Source organism: Suricata suricatta, chromosome 14 (assembly GCF_006229205.1).
Source record: "Suricata suricatta isolate VVHF042 chromosome 14, meerkat_22Aug2017_6uvM2_HiC, whole genome shotgun sequence".
In the NCBI taxonomy this organism is placed as follows: Eukaryota; Metazoa; Chordata; class Mammalia; order Carnivora; family Herpestidae; genus Suricata; species Suricata suricatta.
The window spans coordinates 76,708,463-76,728,781 of NC_043713.1; the positions used below are offsets into that span (position 1 = coordinate 76,708,463).

The 20,319-nt window shown below is 52.0% G+C and overlaps 1 protein-coding gene across 1 annotated transcript in view; it reads right to left on the reverse strand.

Annotated features, from left to right (window-relative positions):
* Positions 1–2,704: 2,704 nt before the first annotated feature.
* Positions 2,705–20,319, reverse strand: part of RNFT2 (ring finger protein, transmembrane 2) — a 62,526-nt gene continuing 44,911 nt past the window's right edge. Inside the window, exons 8-11 of the mRNA XM_029922823.1 lie at positions 16,943–17,092; positions 15,524–15,589; positions 15,294–15,395; positions 2,705–5,149 (exon numbers count right to left, since the gene is read on the reverse strand). Coding sequence (XP_029778683.1) covers positions 5,015–5,149; positions 15,294–15,395; positions 15,524–15,589; positions 16,943–17,092 — 453 coding nt within the window. The 3' untranslated portion in view covers positions 2,705–5,014. The remainder of the gene's footprint in view (positions 5,150–15,293; positions 15,396–15,523; positions 15,590–16,942; positions 17,093–20,319) is intronic.

Sequence of the window (20,319 nt, forward strand, 5' to 3'; positions counted from 1 at the left end):
TGCCCAGGAGCGGTGTGTGTGCGCGTGGCAGGGATGGTCATGGGGGCACGTGGAACCTCAGTGAGGCCTCGGGCACAGCCAGAGAGGCAATTCGCTTGGGAGCATTCCGTTCTGGGCTCTAACCTTTCTGATTTGTTGTGCTCTTTTGTAAGAGGAATTTCATACCTTGGAGACGCTTTGTACATATTTGTAATGACTTTATTAAAAAACTGTTTGTGCACTTCCAGCCAAAGTCCTTTGCGTTTTCATTTCCTTTTGAAAGTTTGGTCCCCATGGGGGAGAGGAAGGGGGGAAAACAGGGAGAGGGAGGGAGGCAAATCATGAGACTCTTGAATATTGAAAACAAACTGAGGGCTGAAGGGGGAGGGGGAAGGAGGAAGAGGGGTGTTGGGGATGGAGGAGGGCACTTGTGGGGAAGAGCACTGGGTGTTATATGGCAACCAACTTGACAATAAACTATTAAAAAATTTGGTCCCCAAAGATTATTGGCAGATCTGGCTGTGCACCCCAACCTTCCCTGGGGCAGAAGGCCACGCCTCTCCCTTCTCTGCTGTGTTTCTGAGAACTCCCCGGGGGAGGGCTGGCCCAAACAGCACCCTTGGGTTGGACAAAACGTTGAGGGAACCTGCCTGGTGGTTCAAGATCAGTGGCACCACGCAGACAAGCTAATGGCTGTGCAGACGGATGTCCCTTTCTAGGGGCAGATGGGCCTCTCTGGGTTACTTCCACCTACATCTACCTGGTCTAAGATGATCTGAGCAATCAGGCTCTGGTCTCATCCTAAGAATGGGGGCTTGAGGACAGGCTATTTTTGCAGATTACAGATGCTTTCATTTCCCCTGGGGGACCCACCCCTCCCCACTCTCAAGCCATGTGACGCAGAGGAGTAGACCCCGTCTTCCCACCCACCTGTGCCCCCACAGCTAGGGCTCAACACCCAATGCAGGTCTGGCCAGCAGTGTCCCAAGTCCCAAAGGCTAAAGGGATTGGCTTGGGGACAAATGAACAAGTCAACCTCAGGATTCCGGCTTTGGGGAAGCAGGAGCTCTTTGCTGGGGTTGTTATGCTGGTGGGACATATGCATATATGTATACAACACATACACGTAGCTTCTGGAGGCCGTCTTACTGCCACATGGGATCTGTCTGAAAATCAAACTCTCAGAGGAAAACGGAATCCAAGGATGAAAAGACAGGATTCTAATATCCCTGAAGCCCTTGAATCCAGCTGTACCTGAGGCCCATATGGTTACATGCACCAACTAAAGCCTCTTATTTAAGGCATAGTTGGGTTGTTTTTCAAATGATTGCAGCAGCCAAAAAGGTCTGCCTGACGATGTTTTGTGACTGGTTTCATAATGTCCTGAGAAGCATGAATTGTCACCTAATGCTATTAATTTACAGGGTGCCTGCATAGCTCAGTCAGTTAAGCTGTTAATTTACATTTTAAATATCCATCACGACCCGGCACTTCTTGAATCATCAGCTCATATGTTCTGGGTCCATCCTCTGGTTGACCACGGTGGTGGGCCAGGTGCCCTGCCCAGATCCTTTCTGACCCCTTCTACCAGTCCTGTGTCCCATCCTGCACCTTTGTGTCCTCTGTGACACCGGACGGACACCTTCAGGGGCTTGAGGTCTCCTCAGTGGAGAGCCTAAGTACCTGAAAGGCACCCCCGCCAACAACCCATAGCCAAGGATTGCCAGTGTGCCAGAAAAAACCCTCAGGGTTGGATAATCTCCGAAATGTAGCTGAATTCTCTAGAACTCCGTGGGACCACCCTGAGCTGGGACTTCTGACAGCCACCTTCTCGTTTGGTTTCTTCCCCTGCCCTTACTGGTTTCTCCCAGGAGCGCTTCTGTAATAAGTCATGTGCACCTCAAGGGATCTGCTTTGGGGGAAAACCAACACCAGACAACCCCCCCGCCACCGCACTGCATGAATTACGTCGTGTTTCTCTGCAAAATGGTTCCACCTGGGTTCGAGAGGCAAATGGGAGACTCAAGACCACGAACCTGTTTCATCGACAGATGATATTTATTGGCAGAAGAAGGGAACTAAAGGGGACGTTAAAAACACTGAAGGTGGCTCTGTTCCGCCCAGAGCAAAATTACTAAGAGATTCTGGGACTCGCTTTATTTACATTTCTTCTTTCCAACCCAAAGTCTTAGCTGCCTGGTGTCTCCAAGTGTTCTCCAGTTATGAAGGTAATGAACTTGTTACATCCAGGTCCAAAGCTTGCCTTCTTAGTCTCACATTTATTATGCTCAAGATCTTTTACATTAAGAGGGCCATTTCCAAGAGTGTCAGAAGCCTGAGTCAGTGAGTCATAAAATATTAAGAGCAGGATACCCCCACCCGCTACTCGATTAATCCTGCTTCTAACAAACGAGTGCAGAGCCAGGATGGGCCATGGAGAACGGAGCCGTTCTTCTTAATGACTCTTGGCTGCTTTTACCCCGTGGCGGGGAAACATATGCAGCCTGATGTTTGGAAAACTCCCCACTGGCTGTTGTTTCTCCTTTGGGCAGAGGTTAGATCCTCCCATTCAAAAGAAAACCTCCAGGGGCGCCTGGGTGGCTCAGTCGGTTGAGCGTCCGGCTTTGGCTCAGGTCATGATCTCACGGTTTGTGGGTTCGAGCCCTGTGTGGGGCTCTGTGCTGACTGCTCAGAGCCTGGAGTCTGCTTCGGATTCTGTGTCTCTCTCTCTCTGTCCTGCTCTTGCTTGCTGTCTCTCAATAATGAATAGATGTTAAAAAAAATTAAAAACAAAACCAAACCTCCAGAACAGGACTTTTCCCCAGGGTAGGGAATGAAGAAGTAAAATCCTAAATGAAGTCATTCCACCTGTCGCTGAAATCCCCCACAAGTGACATTATGTATAACGTCAGAGACACGGCTCATTATTTGGAGGATAATATTCAGAGATGTGTGGGGCTTTCTTTCTTACTTTCGGTGGCATGAGTGTAACTGACAAAACCACTGGCACCTCCACCAGTGTCCTACATCGTTAGTGTCCTCGGGCCAGCAGAAAGCGCACGAGGTTTCTTCCTCCTGAGGCGGCTATGGGGGGGAGAAGTGATTTCCCAAAGCCATGCGGAGTTTGGAATCAGGATTCTGCTCTGCCTGCCCGGTCACAAGCTGGCACGTTAATAAACCTTCTCCAGCTCCAATTTCTTGTGTCTCTTTGATGGCATCTGCGGCCAGGAGGGTCTTTCTGATAAAAGCCAGTGGCAGGAGCTCCTGTTGCTTCCCTTTGGCTCTTCCTCAAGGCAGGGGGAGCAGAGCAGCCGCATCCCCACCCCCCAGCCCGACTTCCCTCCGCTTCCCCTTCCGACTTGATTATCCAGGCAAGTGGGATTGTAACAGTGCAGCCATCGCCATAGTAACAGAGCTTGAAAGATGCCACGCTGCCCTGGAAGGGACGTCTTGCTGGGAACCAGGAAAGAGCCAGGGATGTCAGGCGCAGGAAAAGGTCCTGGCTTGATAGCGCGGGGGCAAATGTCCTGAAGCTCTGAGGGGTGGGGTGGGCTTGTTGTGACTGGCTGAGAGCCAGGTGGCAGAGAAGTCTCCAGCATTTCTGCCGGGGCTCTGTTACTAACCTGCTCACGAGCCATGAGACTGATTTCTCCCTAACGCCACTGGCACCAGCTCATTGTGCTGAGGCTGACGGTGAGTGAACAGAGTGGGGAGGGGGGTAGGGCAGGCGGGATTCCAGTAGCTTCTAAGTGATCGCCTGTGCCGTCTCCTTCCAGATTCAAAGCAGGGAGGGTCTCTCAGGTGGAGAAGCCATCATCTTACAGAGATGAGTAGCTCTGGGATAGAGATTCCAGAAGCACTGAGTGCTGCAGTGCCCCATGCCACCACCCTGGCTTGTGGAAAAATCTGTAACACAGATCATCCATTTTGCTCTCAAGGCTGCCGGGGGAGAAGGCAATGGTTGGCACGGGAGCGGTCGACGAGCGGAGACTTAAATGCAGGACGAGACAAGAACAGGAGGAGGAGAGAGATGAAGACAGGTGGAGAGGCCCAGAGATGTCTGCATCGGGACCAAAGCTGGCCATTCTTGACTCCCAAATGTGACTGAACACCCCAGTCGGAGCCCAGCGAATTAGCAATTTTAAAGACCAACTCTTTCTATGAACTTGGCCACAGCTAGATTTCTAGAGCCAGTGCCCGCCATTGGCATCCTCGGTGGGGCCCAGATCAAATGGGCCATGCACCTGGGCCGCTGATGGGCATCAAAATCAGCTCTGGTGCCTTAAAACACACACACACAAAACACAGAAGTCCATGTCTGCTGGGCCCCACGCCTGCAGTGCTGAGCGGCTGAGCATGGTGGGTGACAGCCTGGGCTCTGAAGCCAGATGGGCCTGGTTGGAAACTCAGTCCGCCATTGCTAGCTGGGTGACCCTGGGAAAGTTGCCACCTAGAGCTCTGTGCCTCAGTTTCCTCATCTGTAAAACAGAGGAAACGCCAGTACCTCCCCCTCCCAGGGCTGTTGGGAGGATTACAAGAGGTCATCCAAGCAGATGCTTAGCTCGCAGGCATGAAGGGCTTGGTACACTATTGGAGTATAAGGTGGGGCGCGGCATCCGTATTTGGGAAACGCTCCACAGGGATTCTTATCTGCAGACCTGAGCCACGTGGGGGGAAGGGGAAGCAGGGATCTCCAGGCCCCTCCCAGCGGGCAGCATCCGGTATTAGGACACCGTGAGTTAAAATAACAACAGGCAGGACTTGTCTGTCCTGGTTCCTTCATGTGGAGGGGGCAGGAGACCCCCCCCCTGGGAGGAGGCCAGGTCTGAGTCAGGAGGGTTGAAGGGGGAGAGGGCCCGCACTAAGCCACAGGAGAGGAAGGTGAAGGGCGGGGGCACAGGGGCCTGGCTCTGCGGGGAGAGGTGGGGAAAGGCAGCAGGCAGGCTCCTCAGAGCTTGAGGCCTGTTTTCCAGGAGGTCCCAGAGCCGGACCGATGACGCTGGCTCTCCGGCAGCTTCGGCCTCAGCCTCCGGCCCTAATACACTTGGAAGTGTGCCGAAGTGGCCCCGTCCTTCCAGCCGCGCAGCGTATCCACGGCAACGGAGCGGCAGAGCGGGCAGGTGCGCTCCCGGTCCAGCCAGAGGCAGAGGCACTCCTCACAGAACACGTGCTGCGGGGACAGCAATCGGTATAGCCCGGGGCCCGTCACCGAGCGTCCACGCCGTGCCTGCCCCGGTCCTTGGAGCGGGCAACTCAGCAGGGAGCAAAACAGACCACTCCTGCCCCCGTGGAGTTTGCACTGTAGTCAGGGAGGCAACGGGCCAAAGGACACCCCGGAATGTAGAGTAGGCTGCGATCATGGCCGAGACCAAGAGGCCGGGAGTGGGCGACAGAGAGCGCGTAGGAGGGCTGCTGTGTTCGGCGTGGGGGGCAAGCCAACCTCCCGGAATACCCATGCGGGTAAGACCTGAGGGAAGGGGAAGACTGAGCCCTGAGGATCTCTGGGAAAAGAGCTCGGCTGGAGAGGAAATGGCAGAGGAAATGGCATGTGCAAAGGTCCTGAGGCAGGAGTGCCTGCTGTGCTGCTGAGCCTGGGAGTGGAGGGTTGGGAGGCAGAGAAGAGGTCAGAGAGGCTATGGGACGGGGGTATGGAGAATGTACAGGGCTGGCTCTCTGGGCATCAGGAGGCCTTTGGCTTTTATTCAGAGAGAAAGAGGGAGCCATGCTTAGGGCTTTGAACAGAAGAGTGACCTAAACAGGATTTACTTTTTTGTGTGTGTAAGATTTTATTCTTATGTAATTTCCACCCAATGTGGGGTTCAAATCCACAACCCTGACCAAGAGTCCTAAACTCCCCTGATTGAGCCGGCCAGGTGTCCCAGGATTTGCATTTTGAAAAGATCCCTTTAGCCATGGGTGAGAACAGAGTTCAGGCATTAACAGAAAGGCAGGGAGACTGGAAACATGAATGAGTTCCAGCACCTTCTGGCCATATAACTTGGACAAATGACTTCGCCTCCCAATGCTTCAGTTTCCTTGTCTGTAAAATGGGCATAATAGTAGTCCACTCATAGGAAGACTGATTAACATTAAAAATGCTCATGACAACTGAAGACAGTACACACATCTCAAATGGAGCTTGGGTGAGGGGTGAACCGTCGCTATGCAGGATATTTTGAGGACAACTGAAGAAATCTGAAATTATACTATATGTTAGATAATGTTTTATGTCAATTTTAAATCTCCTGGGTGTGATGGTGGAATTAGTTATGGGAAAGAATGTCCTTGCTCTTCAAGGATGATCACTGAACTATTTTGGGATGAGGAATCAAAACGTCACCAAATTATTCTCGACTGGTTAAGGAGAAAAAATTTACATCAAGGCAAATGTGGTAAAATGTTAATTATTAGTGAATCTATATGTAGGCTAAAAGGTTCTTCATTCTACTGTCCTTCAGCTCTCTAGATCTGAAATCTTTCAAAATAAAGTTGGTAATTTAAAATGATAATATGAAGGGCACCTGGGTGGCTCAGTTGGTTGAGCGTCGGACTTCGGCTCAGGTCATGATCTCATGGTTTGTGGTTTCGAGCCCTGCATTGGGCTCTGTGCTGACAGCTCAGAGCCTGGAGCCTGCTTCTGATTCTGTGTCTCCCTCTCTCTCTGCCCCTCTACTACTCATGCTCTGTTTCTGTCTCAATAATAAATACACATTTAAAATAAAATAAAATAAAATAAAATGATAATATGAAAATCTGGATACAGTGTTTCTTAAAAAGTGAAAAAGTTTTAAATTAGGGGCATCTAAGTGGCTCAGTTGGTTAAGCATCTGCCTTCAGCTCAGGTCATGATCTCCTGGTTCACGAGTTCGAGCCCCGCGTCAGGCTCCCTCCTGTCAGTGCAGAGCTCCCCGCAGATCTCTGTCCGTCACGCTCTCTACCCCTCCCCAGCTCATGCATGTGCTTGCTCTCTCTCAGAAATAACCATTAAAAAATTTTAAATTAAAAAGGCACTTAAGGGGTGCCTGGGTAGCTCAGTTGGTTGAGCAGCTAACTCTTGATCTCAGGTTGGGTCATGATTTCATGGTCTGTGAGTTTGCTCTACATGGAGCCCCGGGTCAGGCTCTGCGCTGACAGTGAGGAGACTGCTTGGGATTCTCCCCCTGGCCCCTCCCCCACTTGCTCTCTCTCTTAAAATAAATAAACTTAAAAAAAAACATCACTTAGGACAATGCCTAATAAATAGTAAGTGTTCTATAAGTGTTGGCTATTACACGGTAATAGTTGTTCCTACATTATAACTGTTTATTGTTTATTATCTGTCTCTCCGTGCCAGGCTTAAGCTTCTTGTAAACCCATTCCCAGCACCTAGCACTCCTAGGGGTTTAATTGTAAACAGTGCTCTAAAGGAAAGCTCCATGATGCTCTATGCAATGGGGACCGGTCTGATCCAGGCGGAAGCCCAGGAAGGCTTCCTGGAGGCAGGCACACTCATGTTAAGGATCTGAAGGATGTTTGGGAGTTGACTGGGTGAAGAGAGGGCGTAGGGATAGAACGTTCCAGGTGAAGGAAACAGCTGTGCAAAGCTTCTGAGGTGGGAAGGCACTGAGGCCCAGCAGAAGAGTGCAGGGGAGTGGGTGGTGGGAGGTGAGTAGGCCACATAGAGCCTTGAAGGCTGTGCCTGGACTGTCCACATGGTCAGAGGGGCGGGACCTAGGGGTCAGCAGGTCCAGCAGCTTCTCTAGACGCCCACCCAGGGCACGCAAGGACCCCCCTAACGGTGCCTTACCTCCTTCGTCCTCATCGCCACCACCCCCAGCCCCGGGGAGCCAATGTTGCGGACAAACGAGATGACTAGCAATACAGTTTGTTCCTACGGCTAAGCCTCTGGGCGGGCTGTAATGTCCGTCTGGGACGCCCCCCGCCCCCCATCGGCTGGTGGACACCTACTTCTTGCAGAAGACTCGGCCCAGGCAATCCCGCCTCCCCCGGGGGACGTCCCCTGCCCTCCATCCCTTCACCATGTCTCCTGTACATCTGAGCCCTGTGTCCTCCCTTCCAGGTCCCTCTCACGGCATCACGCGTGCCGCCAGAGTGATCTGCCAACTCCTCTGTCTTGTTCACTGGATTAAGGGGCTTCCGGAGGGGCCGGGGGCCGCGCTCCCAACATGGCTCTGAGCGTGTGGCTGGCAGATGCTTGGGGCAGGTCTGCTCAGCGACCGAGTGAGACTTCTCCGTGTTCCCGCAGAAAAAGGAGGCCTCACACAGAACAAAGCGATACGGTCCCCGTTCACGCGGAGCTCAAGACTTGAGTCAGGTGAACAGGAAACGAGCAGCTCTTCATTCCTTCGTTCAAAAAACATTCACTGAGGCTCTCACATGTCTCATTCTGCGGTTCTCAAACGTTTTGGTCTCAATACCCCTGTAACAGTCTTATAAATCACTGGGGATCTCAAAGAGCTTCTGTACAGGGCGGGTCAAATTGGTTTATGTTTAGTATATTAGACATGGAAGCCAAGTTCTACCGAAAACACAAGAAAATGAAAGGGAACACCAGGGGTTCCCTGGGCCCCACTTTGAGAACCACTCTTCTAACCTGCTCATTTACCGTTTGCCCTGCCCTGTGGGTGGTAAATTTCATGAGGGCAGCAACCGCTGCTGTGTTCCCACTGCCCAGCCCTAACGCCGACGCAGAGCAGGGACTCTGGAAATGCAGCTGACCAAGGAGTGCCTTCCCAGGAAGGTCACGTGGAAGATTCTGGGGATAGCAGGATGGTGAAGACCTGGTCCCTGCCCTCCAGGAGCCCCCAGTCTCCCCCTCAAGGAATCAGGCAGGACGGATTCTAGTGCCAGATAAAGAGGTGCAAAGGACACATGTTAACCCAGGGAACTAGCTGGAGGAGGTCATAACTGTGGGCCTGCTTCCAGCATCTGGAGAGAAGGGTGAGGCCCTGCAGAGGGAGGGGAAGGGGCTCCTTCTGGGCCGAGCAGTGTGGGATTGGGTGAGTTTATGGTCAGTGGGGAAGGCAGGTGGCGCCGGGTCATTTACTGTTGGAGCCCTTGGGGCCGGATGGGCCACCCTTCCCTCCTCCTGAGTTCCATCCAGACTTCCCAAGTCCCGCTCCAAGACTCAGAGCAGGTGGGTAGAGTGAGGGCATGGGGCGAGAGTGCCCAGAACCACAGCCGCTAACCTCCACGTGACAGAGGAGGCTCTCGATGGGAGAGGGGCATCTCTTAGCCCAGCACTTGGTGATCAGCGTGAGCTGTGGAAAAAAGGAAGCCGCTAGGCCACATCTAGGTGGATGTATTCAGGGGAGGAGCACACGTGACGATCCCGGGCCCCGTCCCTCACTGAGCACAGATGCTGTGCTGGGCACTGCTGATGTCCTTTACGTACTGTCTCAGGACAGCTCACAGCCCAGTGAGACTCAGAGAGGGAGCGCCACCAGCCCAAGGGCACAAAGCTGCTAGGCAGTGAGGCTGGACCTGAACTTCCAGGGATGTGGTAGGCTGACTTCTATTATGATCCCCAGTGATCTTCTCCCCCTGGATTCACACCTGTGTGGTCAGTTCCCTCTCCTTGGGGGGGCAGCTGTATTTAGTGTCGCTTCGGACCCACAGAATACAGTACAGATGACGGGCTGTCACTTCTGAGATTAGGTTCCGGAAGACTGTGCCTTCCATCTCGCCTGCATTCTAGCTCGTGCTTCTCGCTTGCTCGCTCAGACGAAGCCAGTGACACGAGGGAGCCAGGGTAGCTGCCAGCGAGGAACCGAGGCCCCTGGCCGCACAGCCCACAACGAACCGAACTGAGCCACCACCACCGCGTGACTCTGAGCCCGGAGGCCGATCCTTCCCCAGGGGAGCCCAGGATGCCCGTGACCCTGGCTGGCATCTTAAATGCAGCCTGGGAGAGACTCTGAAGCAGGGGACCCCGCTTTGCTGTGCCTGGATTCCTGATGGGGAGACCACGAGATGATAGATGCTTGTTGCATTAAGCTGTGAAGTTTTTGGGTAGCTGGTTAGGCAGCAACGGATAATTGACACAAGAGGTCTGTGACTCCACGGCAGACACTTGTGCCCACTCCGCTCTATGACGTATACTGGTCACACACGGAGAATGTGGGAAGGGGTGTGTGTAGTACTCGTGAGAAAGGACATGACGAAGCAGGGTTACTACCAGACAAGGGTCTCTCCCTCTCTCTCTCTCACACAGACACACACACAGACACAGACACACACCACCCTAACTACAGATCCTCTTTTTTAAAGGTTTTTTTTGAGAGGTGGGGGAGGCGCAGAGAGAGAGGGAGAGAGAGAATCCCACGCAGGATCCACGCCATCAGCACAGAGCCAGACGCAGAGTTTCGAAATCATGAACCGCGAGATCATGACCGGAGCCAAAACCAAGAGTCGGACGCTGAACCAACTGAGCCACCCAGGCGCCCCCACAGACCCTCCTTAACCACACAAACCCAGCCGGCTTTGTCCAGATTGAGAGCTAAACATGCACACTAACTATCGGCGTGAGACGCTATGCTTTTCAGAACCCACACACAGACACACGTGCCACCTCATTTGACTGTACTGAAAAGCCTGGAAGCTGCCCAGGGCAAGCGTTTTCATTCCTGGGTGACAGAGGACATGGAGGGTCAGTGACGTGACATGTGTTGCTCAGGGTTGCAAAGTTAGTGCTGGGATGCTGTCGGTGCTTGGGAAGTACCTGCTGCGGAAATATCCGGAGGGAGGGGGCCGCACAGGTGCTAAGTCCGACCCCAGCTCAGCTGTCCCTCTGTCCCCTGGATGTCACGTGCACAGGCTGAGCTGTGCAGGGCACAGCAGGCTCCTAGGAATTTCTGGGAAAAGGTCTCTAGTCCTCTAATGCAGCCCTGAGGACACCTCAGAGTGAGAGGCCGCGTCTGGTGGAAAGGTGCCCGGCCTCTGGAATCAGGGGCCCTGGGCTGGAATCTGGTTCTGCAGCCGAGGGGCAGGGGGTCTCAGGCAAGTCTGTGCTTTCACCGTGCCGAGCCAACTTCCTTCTCTGTAACATAGGGTCACCGTTTCCCCCACAAGATGTCTGTGTCTTTAAGGATGGAAACGGGCAAGGCCTAGTAGAAGTGGGCGGCAGCTGTAAGCCCCAAATCAATAGGAGTCGCTGTTCTCGTGCCCTCTTTCCTTGACATTACCCATACTCTTCGGTAAGAAATCCTTTAAATAAGCCAAGTTTCTGACTTTTTGTTCAAAATGCCCTTCCCTTGATCTGCCCCCTCGCCAGCCCCCGGCCTGGCAGGAGGCATGCCACATAACTTGTGGAGTGACTAACTGGACAAGGGCATTCTGTCTGCACAGGGTTCTAACCTTGGCATGCTCAGTGGCCGCCTGACTAGCTTAGGCTGACAATCTGCTTCCCAGGCTCTGATTGGCTGGGGGAGTGGGTGGGCGGAGCATGTGTTTGAGCGATACACTGCTTAATTTGATGCCTCTTTGAAGGGGAGGTAGGATGTTCCTTTAACCTAGCAGGCTCTTCATCCATCCATTCATTCATCTGTCCTGTTCATCCATCCATTGACCCATCCATCCATCCATCCATCCATCCATCTCCAACTATCCATCCATCTATCCATTCATTCATCTACCCATCCAGTGCCCCATCGACCACCTGTTTACCTACCCATTTGTCCACCTACTCAGTCACCCACACACTTATACCTCTATCTACTCACCTTTGTACTCATCTATCCACCCCTCCACCTGGCTCCCATCCATCTCTATCCCAACCAACCATCCATCCACCCATCCATCCAATATTTACGGAGTTAGTACTATGAGTCTGCTGCTAACAAGACAGAAGACATGGTCACCACTCTCAATGGCTTATTCTTGAGCAAAGAGGAGACAGATCTTACACAGCCAGTTGCCCAGTTGACTAGCTGACAACTAGGATAACTACCATGAAGGAAAAACACAAGGATCTTTGGACCACACCACCGTGAGCACCAGCTAGTCTAGGGAAACAGAATCAGGGAAGACTCTGTGGAAGAAGCACTTGACTCATTCATTCATTCAAGGCACTTAGGAATGAACGAGGGAGGTCCTTTTGCCTGGAAAGTGGCCTCCCAGGCCCAGCTCATGGCAGCAGAGAGACTGGTGTGGCTAGGACTGTGGGCTCCAACTGCCACTGCGTGTGGCCGGTGCTCCTAGATCTGGGCTCTCCCAAGAATTTGCATCAACCTTTGGGAAGACATCATGGCACCAGGGGAAGAATGGGAGAGAAACAAACACATGAAGTCTGGGAGAGATTGCCAGAAAGGACGAAGTACGACTTTCACCTTGACATCATATTCAAATCATCATCGCCATGGAGAAGGCTATACAGATGGTCTCTGAATCACATAAGAAAAGCGCTCGTAGTTAGGGAAATGCAAATGAAACCCGCACTGAGATAGCATTTGTCACCTGATGGATCTGCAAGGCTCGGAAGAGGCTTGATAACGCGGCCTGCTGGTAAGCGAGGGGAGCGACAGGTCACGTCACGCTCTGCACGGGAGCGTACATGGATACACGCATGATGGAGGGAAACTTAGCAAAATCAGTCAAAACTGGACACCCTCTGACCTAGTAATTCCACCACCAGGAATTTATTTTACCAGGAGCTCACACACGTGTGAAGTAGAACGTGTGTCAACAAGAGCAGTGGTGAGCTGAACCCCAATCACACGCCAGGACTAGTCCTAAATGCTTGAATTAACTTGTTCGATCAACACGATGGGCCCAGGGAGGTACCACAGACCTCCCCATTTCTGACCCCTCAGGACAGCCATCATTGTAATAACAAAAGCTTACATGCTAGTAAATACGGAGAAAGAGAAAACAAAGGGTGGTTCATCCACGAAATGGGATGATCTGCAAAGGACTGATCTCTGAAGAGGTTCAAGTCAAAGAGGAGAGAGGCAGAACACAGCTTGGGTAGACTATATTACAATGTAGGTCTTTTCTTTCCCTCCGTTTTAAAAGTAGGCTACACGTCCAGTGCAGAGCTCAACATGGGGCTTGAACTCACAACCCTGAGATCAAGACCTGAGCTGAGATCAAGAGTCGGATGCTTAACCGACTGAGCCATCCAGGTACCCTAGGGTAAGTCTTTTTGAAAAAGACATGTTCGTGTGTGTGTGTGTGTGTGTGTGTGTGTGTGTGTTTAAATTCTATAAAGCGTCTCTACAAAGATATAAAGGAGAGCTGGGGGAAGGGTAGGAGGCTGGTTACCGTTTTCCTTTCTGTGTCTTTATTTTTTTATTAAAAAAAATTCTTAATGTTTCTTTTAGAGACAGAGAGGAAGAGAGGAACAGAGTGTGGGCAGGGGAGGGGCAGAGAGAGAGGGAGACACAGAATCCGAAGCAGCTCCAGGTTCTGAGCTGTCAGCACAGAGTCTGACGTGGGGCTCAAACTCATACACCTGGAGATCATGACATGAGCCGAAGCTGGACGCTTAACCGACTGAGCCACTCAGATGCCCGCTGTATCTTTATTAAATATTAAAAAAAGACACCTGGGTGGCTCAGTCGGTTAAGCGTCTGACTTCGTCTCAGGTCATGATTTTGCAGTTCAGGAGTCTAAGCTCTGTGCTGGGCTGTCTGCTGTCAGGACAAACCTGCTTTTTACAAATATAATTTGTTGTCAAATAGGTTAACATACAGTGTGTAAAGTGGGCTCTTGGTTTTTGGGGTAGATTCCGTGGTTCATCACTTACACACAACACCCAGTGCTCATCCCAACAAGTGCCCTCCTCAGTGCCCACCATCCACCCTCAGATTGTTCTCTGAGTTTAAGAGTCTCTTACAGTTAGCACAAACCCCACTTTGCAATCTCTGCCCCTCCTCCTCTCTCTCTCTGCCCCTCCCGTTTGTTCTTTTTCTCCCACCCCTCTCAAAATAAATATATAAACTTAAAAAAATAAAATAAATAAACGTTTAACTTTGGCATAATTTTAGACTGGCATAAAAGTTGCAGAGATGGTGTAGAGAGACCTCGTACAGCTCCCCACCAAGTTTCAGTCCCCGTCCCCCATCATCGTCTCACTTTACTGTGGTGCCAAGAAGCCCCCCGTGGATACATCACCGACCACGGAACTCCGGACTTTGTCTGGCTTTTGTCAGTCCAGTTTCCCTACTCACGCCCTTTGTGCCAGGATCCAAACTGCTGCCTTAAGTTCCCGTGACTCCCTACTCATGAATTCCTCAGTTTGAATTCTGAATCATGCCAATATACTCTCCATTTAAAAATAAATAAAATGAAAGGAAAAAAAAAACCCTCCTAATTTCCCCAAACAACAAAATAACAAGAAATTCGGCTCTTGCCAAAACCTTCACCTCCGTTCCTTGAACCCCCGGAAGGTAGGTCGTGGTGGCTACAGAAGGGGGGGACATCTGTGCCCCCACTTCTTCCAGCGGCCAGGCTGTGCCTCCCGCAGAACGCCTTCCTGAGCTGGAACTCATTGCTCTCTGTCCTGGTCCCCTGGGAAGCTGCATGAATCTCTCTTACACAGCACTTATCACTGCCTGCCTTGTTTCATAGTTATTTATGTATGTGTCTGTCTCCCCAAGGAGACCGCGAGCTTCCAGAGGAGGGAACAGGGTTGGTGTGGCCTCTGCCTCCCCTCTCCAGTACCTAATAGGATGCTTTGACTCATATACGCTTGCCGAATTGACATCTTAGTCCCCGATGTCAGGAGGAGGGGGAGGGGGCGTTTAGGGAGTTCAACATGGGTTGCTATGAGTTGGTGACCCACAACTCGAAATGAGAACAAACAGTAATAGTAAATTACAACGACGATAATAATTACAACATGAGCAATTTTTATGGGCGGATAATTCAAATTTAGCTCTTTCACAGAGGATCTCGTTAATTCCTAATGATACCTCTATGAAGTAGGTATTCTGATGCCCATTGCATAAATGAGAAAAGCGAAGGATGGAGTGATTTCCTCCCCGCTGCCGCAGGGCCCGCAGTGGGACTGGGACTCTCACTCGGGACATTCTGACACCACACCACACCGAAGTTTTCCTTGTCGACACCTGACTCACAAAACCAAGGCTCAGAGAGGTGAAGTAACCTGCCCAAGGCCGCCCACCTCGTACGTGGCAGACCTGACGTCTGAACCCAGGTCTGACTGACTCCAGCCTTGACCCCACTGTTTCCAGGGACCGATCCCAAAGCCTTGAGGTTTGGTCACAGCACTGGCACATGGGACTTCTGCGTGGCACAGGGCCCCAGAGGACCCCCAGCCCCAGTCCCCAGGGGCTGCGCCCAGCTCTGCTCACCTGACACATAAGGACCAGGGGCTCCCGGAACTCAGCCTGGCAGATGGCACAGATATCACCGGCTTCTGTGCACTGCTGCCCGGTGGCCCGGACTCCATAATTCTGTTTGGAGGAGGAGAGGGAGAGAAGCCTGGCTGTCGACCCTCACTGGATACACTCAGAGGTGCTGCGGGCTGTTTCCAGCCCCGGCTCTTTTGTCTTCAGTGGGGGCCAGTTTGATGTCAACTCACCTGAGAGGTGCATAGAAGCTTCAGGGCTTTCCTAACTCCACCCACACGGCCACAGATGTCGAATGACTGAAAAGAGAGCAAGGTGATGGCTGAAAAGTCTCACCAAGGGTTTTTAGGACCTCTCTCACCGCTCCTGAACCATCCCCACTGACCCCTCCTCTTTGACTCTGAACATTTCCAGGGCACTCTGTCCCACCTGGAGCTCCTCATTTCTACCAGTTTGGCTTGGCATTTGTCTTGCTGCCTCACGTCAACAGTCTCCCTTGCTACCTGGACCAAGAGAGTGAACACCCAGCATGCATACTGCCTCTCCCCACTGCCAAGCCCAGGACAGGCATTGCTAATCAATCCCAGCACTTGCTGCCAAGCCCAGCACGGCATTGCTAATCGATCCCAGCACTCTTTTTTTGAGCCTGGCCAGCACTCCAGTTAGCCACTGCCCGGTGATCGGGATCAGCAGGCAATGGAATTCTGGTGGCTGACGGGGCATGGGTTGCCTTTGCCTGGCTAGCCCTGCTGGGAGGAAGGAAGGGAAGAACACGTGGATTCCCCCAGCGTTCTCTAGAGTCAGAAATAGAGAAGGAAGAAGAAAGAGGAGGATGTATTTATGGTTGGGGTGGGGGGATGCGGGGGAAGGAAACCTGACTTGCGCCCACGATGGAAAGAGAAGCACTGTATCCCGCCTGTAGGCATGAGGGTGCGTACCTGAAGAGGGATGGAAGCGAGTTTGGGGGGCACGTCTGCGGGTAAGAGCTCCAGGCCTTGGAAGCCGACTGCCAGGGCTCAACACTCACTCTGCAATCTCGGGCTGAGTGACGCCGAGCAAGTGGCTGCTCTCTGAGCCCCCATCTCCTCGCCCATCATATGGGAGTCATAATGGAAATACGTGACAGGAGAGCATATGGTGAGCTTCATGGGCAAGAAATTAGGGAGGATTTAACCACAAAAAGGAATGAAGCATCGATATATGCTACGACGTGGAGGAACCTTGGAAACATGATGCTAAGTGAAAGAAGCCAGACACGGAAGACCACATAGGGCAGGATTCCATTTACACGAAGTGTCCACAATAAGTGAGTCTGCAGAGACAGAGAGCAGACTGCTGGCTGCCAGTGGCTGGGGGCGGGGAGTGGGCAGAAACAGGGAGGGACGGCTTAATGGGCACAGGGTTTCTATCTGGGGTAATGACAATGTCTCAGACCTAGACAGACGTGAAGGGACAGAGCCCTGTGAATCAGCTCAATGTCACTGTGCACCGTAGGACACTTAGGGGTTAATTTTGTGTTGTGTGACTGTTACCTCCATTAAACAAAACAAAACAAAACAAAACAAAAGATGCCAAGCTCCTCACTTGCCCCACCCCCACCCAGGTCCAGCAGAAGCACAGGCCCGCCCTCTTGCTCCCCGGGCCCACCTCACCTTGCACAGGCTGTAGAGAACAATCAGGACCCCTCCTAGGAAGTAGCTGTTGGAAGAGTCGTCCCCCATGATGTATTTGTACCACAGCTGGATGGGGACAAGCGATCGGAACAGCTGGCTCAACTCCTCGATGACCAGATAGAACTTGCCCTACAACCGCACAGAAAGCATCAATTATGATTAGCTGTAAAGACCCAAAGGAGGCGGCCGGGGGGTCCCCCAGCCTGGGCAGTAATGACGTTCCAGGTCACAAGCAGGCCATTAATCAGCTTCGGAAAGCACTCACACCGGCTCCTAATGGGTCTGCGATGTGACTGGGGAGACATGGCCCCTGCCCGCTGGCCTCACCCGCTGCCCACCGGCCCCAAGGATCAAAGCTCCCAGGATCGCATTTCACGGAGGGAGAAACTGGACACTTCTGTCGGAGGGCTGCAGCGTGGGTCACTCCGGGTGCCTGCTGTGGCTCTGGGCACGGCCCCTGGCCCTGCACACAGGCTGCCCTTGTCTCGAGGGCATCACGGGCGCCCGCCCTTGGGGGCTCGGGCAGGACGGACCGCAGGGCGCCGCTCGGGGCAGGCCCAGAGGAGGGGTCGGGTGCTCTCTTCCCCACTCCACCACCTACTGTCCTCACGGAGGCAGGACGGCTTCTGGGCAGAGAAGACACACTTCGGATTCAGACAGGGCTGTGTTCGAAGCTTACGCTGCTGCCAGATCCTGAACCCCAGCCTCCTCGTCAACAGAACGGGAGCCACGACTCCCATCTCCCAGGGCTGCCCTGAAGACTCCCGGAGAGAAACCGGAAGAGCACCAGCACTGTGCCTGGCACAGGGCAGTACTCTTCAGCTTCGATTTCCCTGCCTCCCTTTGCCCTGGGACAAGTCCCTCGAGCTTTCTGCAGCCTGTGCTATGAGATGAGATGGAAATAACCCCACCCTGTTGGGGCTGATAAAGTTGGACACACACCTATGTATGACCCAGCAATTTGCTTGCAGGTATGTACCTGCGAGAAATGAAAATACATGTCTGCGTGTACACAAATGTTCATTTAGCAGCTCTGTTCACAATACCCCCAAACTGCAAACAGCCCAAACGCCCATCAGTGGAGGGAAGGACACACAAATTGTGGTATATCTGTAGGACAGAATGCCACGCAGCACTAGACATGAGTAAGGGACTGACATACACAACGGCGTGGATGAACCCCCCATGCGTTGTGTCCCGTCGAAGGAGGCAGTTTATTGGAGAAAATATATTGTACAGTTCTCATTTCTATTAATCCTGGGACAGGTTAACACTAAACTGTAGTGATAGAAATCAGATCAGGGGTTGTCTGGGGTAAGGAAGAGGGCATTGGAAGGGGTGTCAAGGAATTTTGGGGGAGAGAGCTATTTAGCATTGTGATTGGAATGTGGTTACACAAGGGTATATGCTTGCCCAAACTCACTGAAATACATGCCTCAAATCTGCATGTTTTGTATTGAAAAACACCTCAGTAAAGCGGATTGAAACAAATAAACAGAAAGAAGCAACCAACCCTGCCCCAGACATGTGTAGCCTTAAAGAGGTGAACAGCATTTGCTCCAGGGATTCTATTTTTAGGAATTTATTCTAGCAAAATAATCAGGGATGGGAGTCGAGATGTGCCCACGGGAACAGTCGCTGCAGCGGTCTTTGGTTCTTTGTGACAGTGCAAACAGAAACAAGTAACAAACTGAATGTACACCTTGAGAGTCTGGTTATGATAGAGATCTACAACGGAAACCTGAACCGCCATCCAAACATTATCCTGAAAAAGAGCAACTTTACTGTGAAGAAACGCAGCGCATAATACCCCAAGCGATCAAGGTTTAGACCAGCGGTAAGTTACAGTGACAGCCTGGACCCCCTGCTGTGATGCACCGAGAAGAACACAGTATCACTTTTGGGGTTATTCTGCAACAATTTATAAAACCTTGATGGAGCATTAACAAGAGACACATCCAGATTGAGGGGCGTTCTTTTTTTAAATTATTGTTTTAAATTAATTTATTTCTGAGAGAGAGAGAGCAAGCATGAGTGGGGGAGGCTCAGAGAGCTATGTGACAGAATCCCAAGCAGGCTCCACGCTGTCAGCGCAGAGCCAGACAGGGGTGGGTGGGGTGGGGGCTTGATCTCATGAACTGTGAGAGCATGTCCTGAGCCGAAATCAAGAGTTGGATGCCTAATCGACTGAGCCAGCCCGGTGCCCCAAATCGAGGGGCATTCTACCAAAGAAACGTCCAGCACTCTTCAAAAGCATCAAGGTCACAAAAGACAAAGACAAGATCAAGGCGTTGTCAGATTGGAGAGGACAGATGGATGCAGTGTGGGGTCTTGGATTCACTAATCTTAGACTGTGAGAAAGATATTAGTGAGACAGGCTGGCAAAATCTGATGAGACGTGTAGGTCACTTAACAGTAATGGCAATGATGTTGCTTTCTTGGCTTTGCTCATGGTACTGTGGTAGTACGAGACGTTAATGTTGGGGGGAGCTGGGTGAAGGGTACGTGCAAACTCTCAGTACTGATTTTTAAGTACAACTTTTCTTTAAGTCGAAACTTTCCAAATTAAAAGGTAAAAAGTCATCCTGGTGAAGAAGACCTATTAACTCGAGGAAATGCTCACATCATAGTCCCGAGTGGAAAGGATACAGAATGCAGAAACACTTCCCTTGTGTTTTCCTGCCTTTGCCAATTTTTTTTTTTTTGTACTGAGCATAGGTTTACATTAGAGGGGGAAAAGGTTATAAGAACATGCTGTGTGTCCATCAAATGGATGCTGTCTGGGGTGAGGGCAGAAACTTTGCATCCGCCTTGCTATATTCCATCTTGCTGGGCCTAGGAAGGGGGCCTCTCAAAGCAGACGTGCCCACTTCTGCTAAGGACCAAGGAAAGGCATCCAGTTGTCCATTCACTCCAATGCCTGACCTTTGTGCCTGGCTCAGTCCTCGTTGTGAGGGCCCTCTACCCGCTCTGTCTCCCACCAGGCCCTGACCCATGGATACATTCCCTTCTGGGGAATGCTGGTTCCCTCTGCAGCCTCTGGGAAGGTGGAGGTGACCGGGGAACAGAGATGTGGGCGATGGCCGCCATGTTTGTTTTACCTGCCAATGGTGCAGTGGGCGAGGGAACAATGGTACAGGAGCTCAGTGGATGGCTGGGCTCCTCGGGCTCTGTCGGGTCCCGACAGCAGCCCCCGGGCTCTGCTGAATACTCATGCAGGGCGTGAGCTTTGTTTTTCTGCACCACTTCAGCCTCAGCTGCCCCCACGCTTCCCTCACTGCTCTCAACTCTTGCATGTTCCATCTCATTCTGGGTCAACAGTCCAGTCTCTCCCAAAATTTAACCTTAACTTGCTC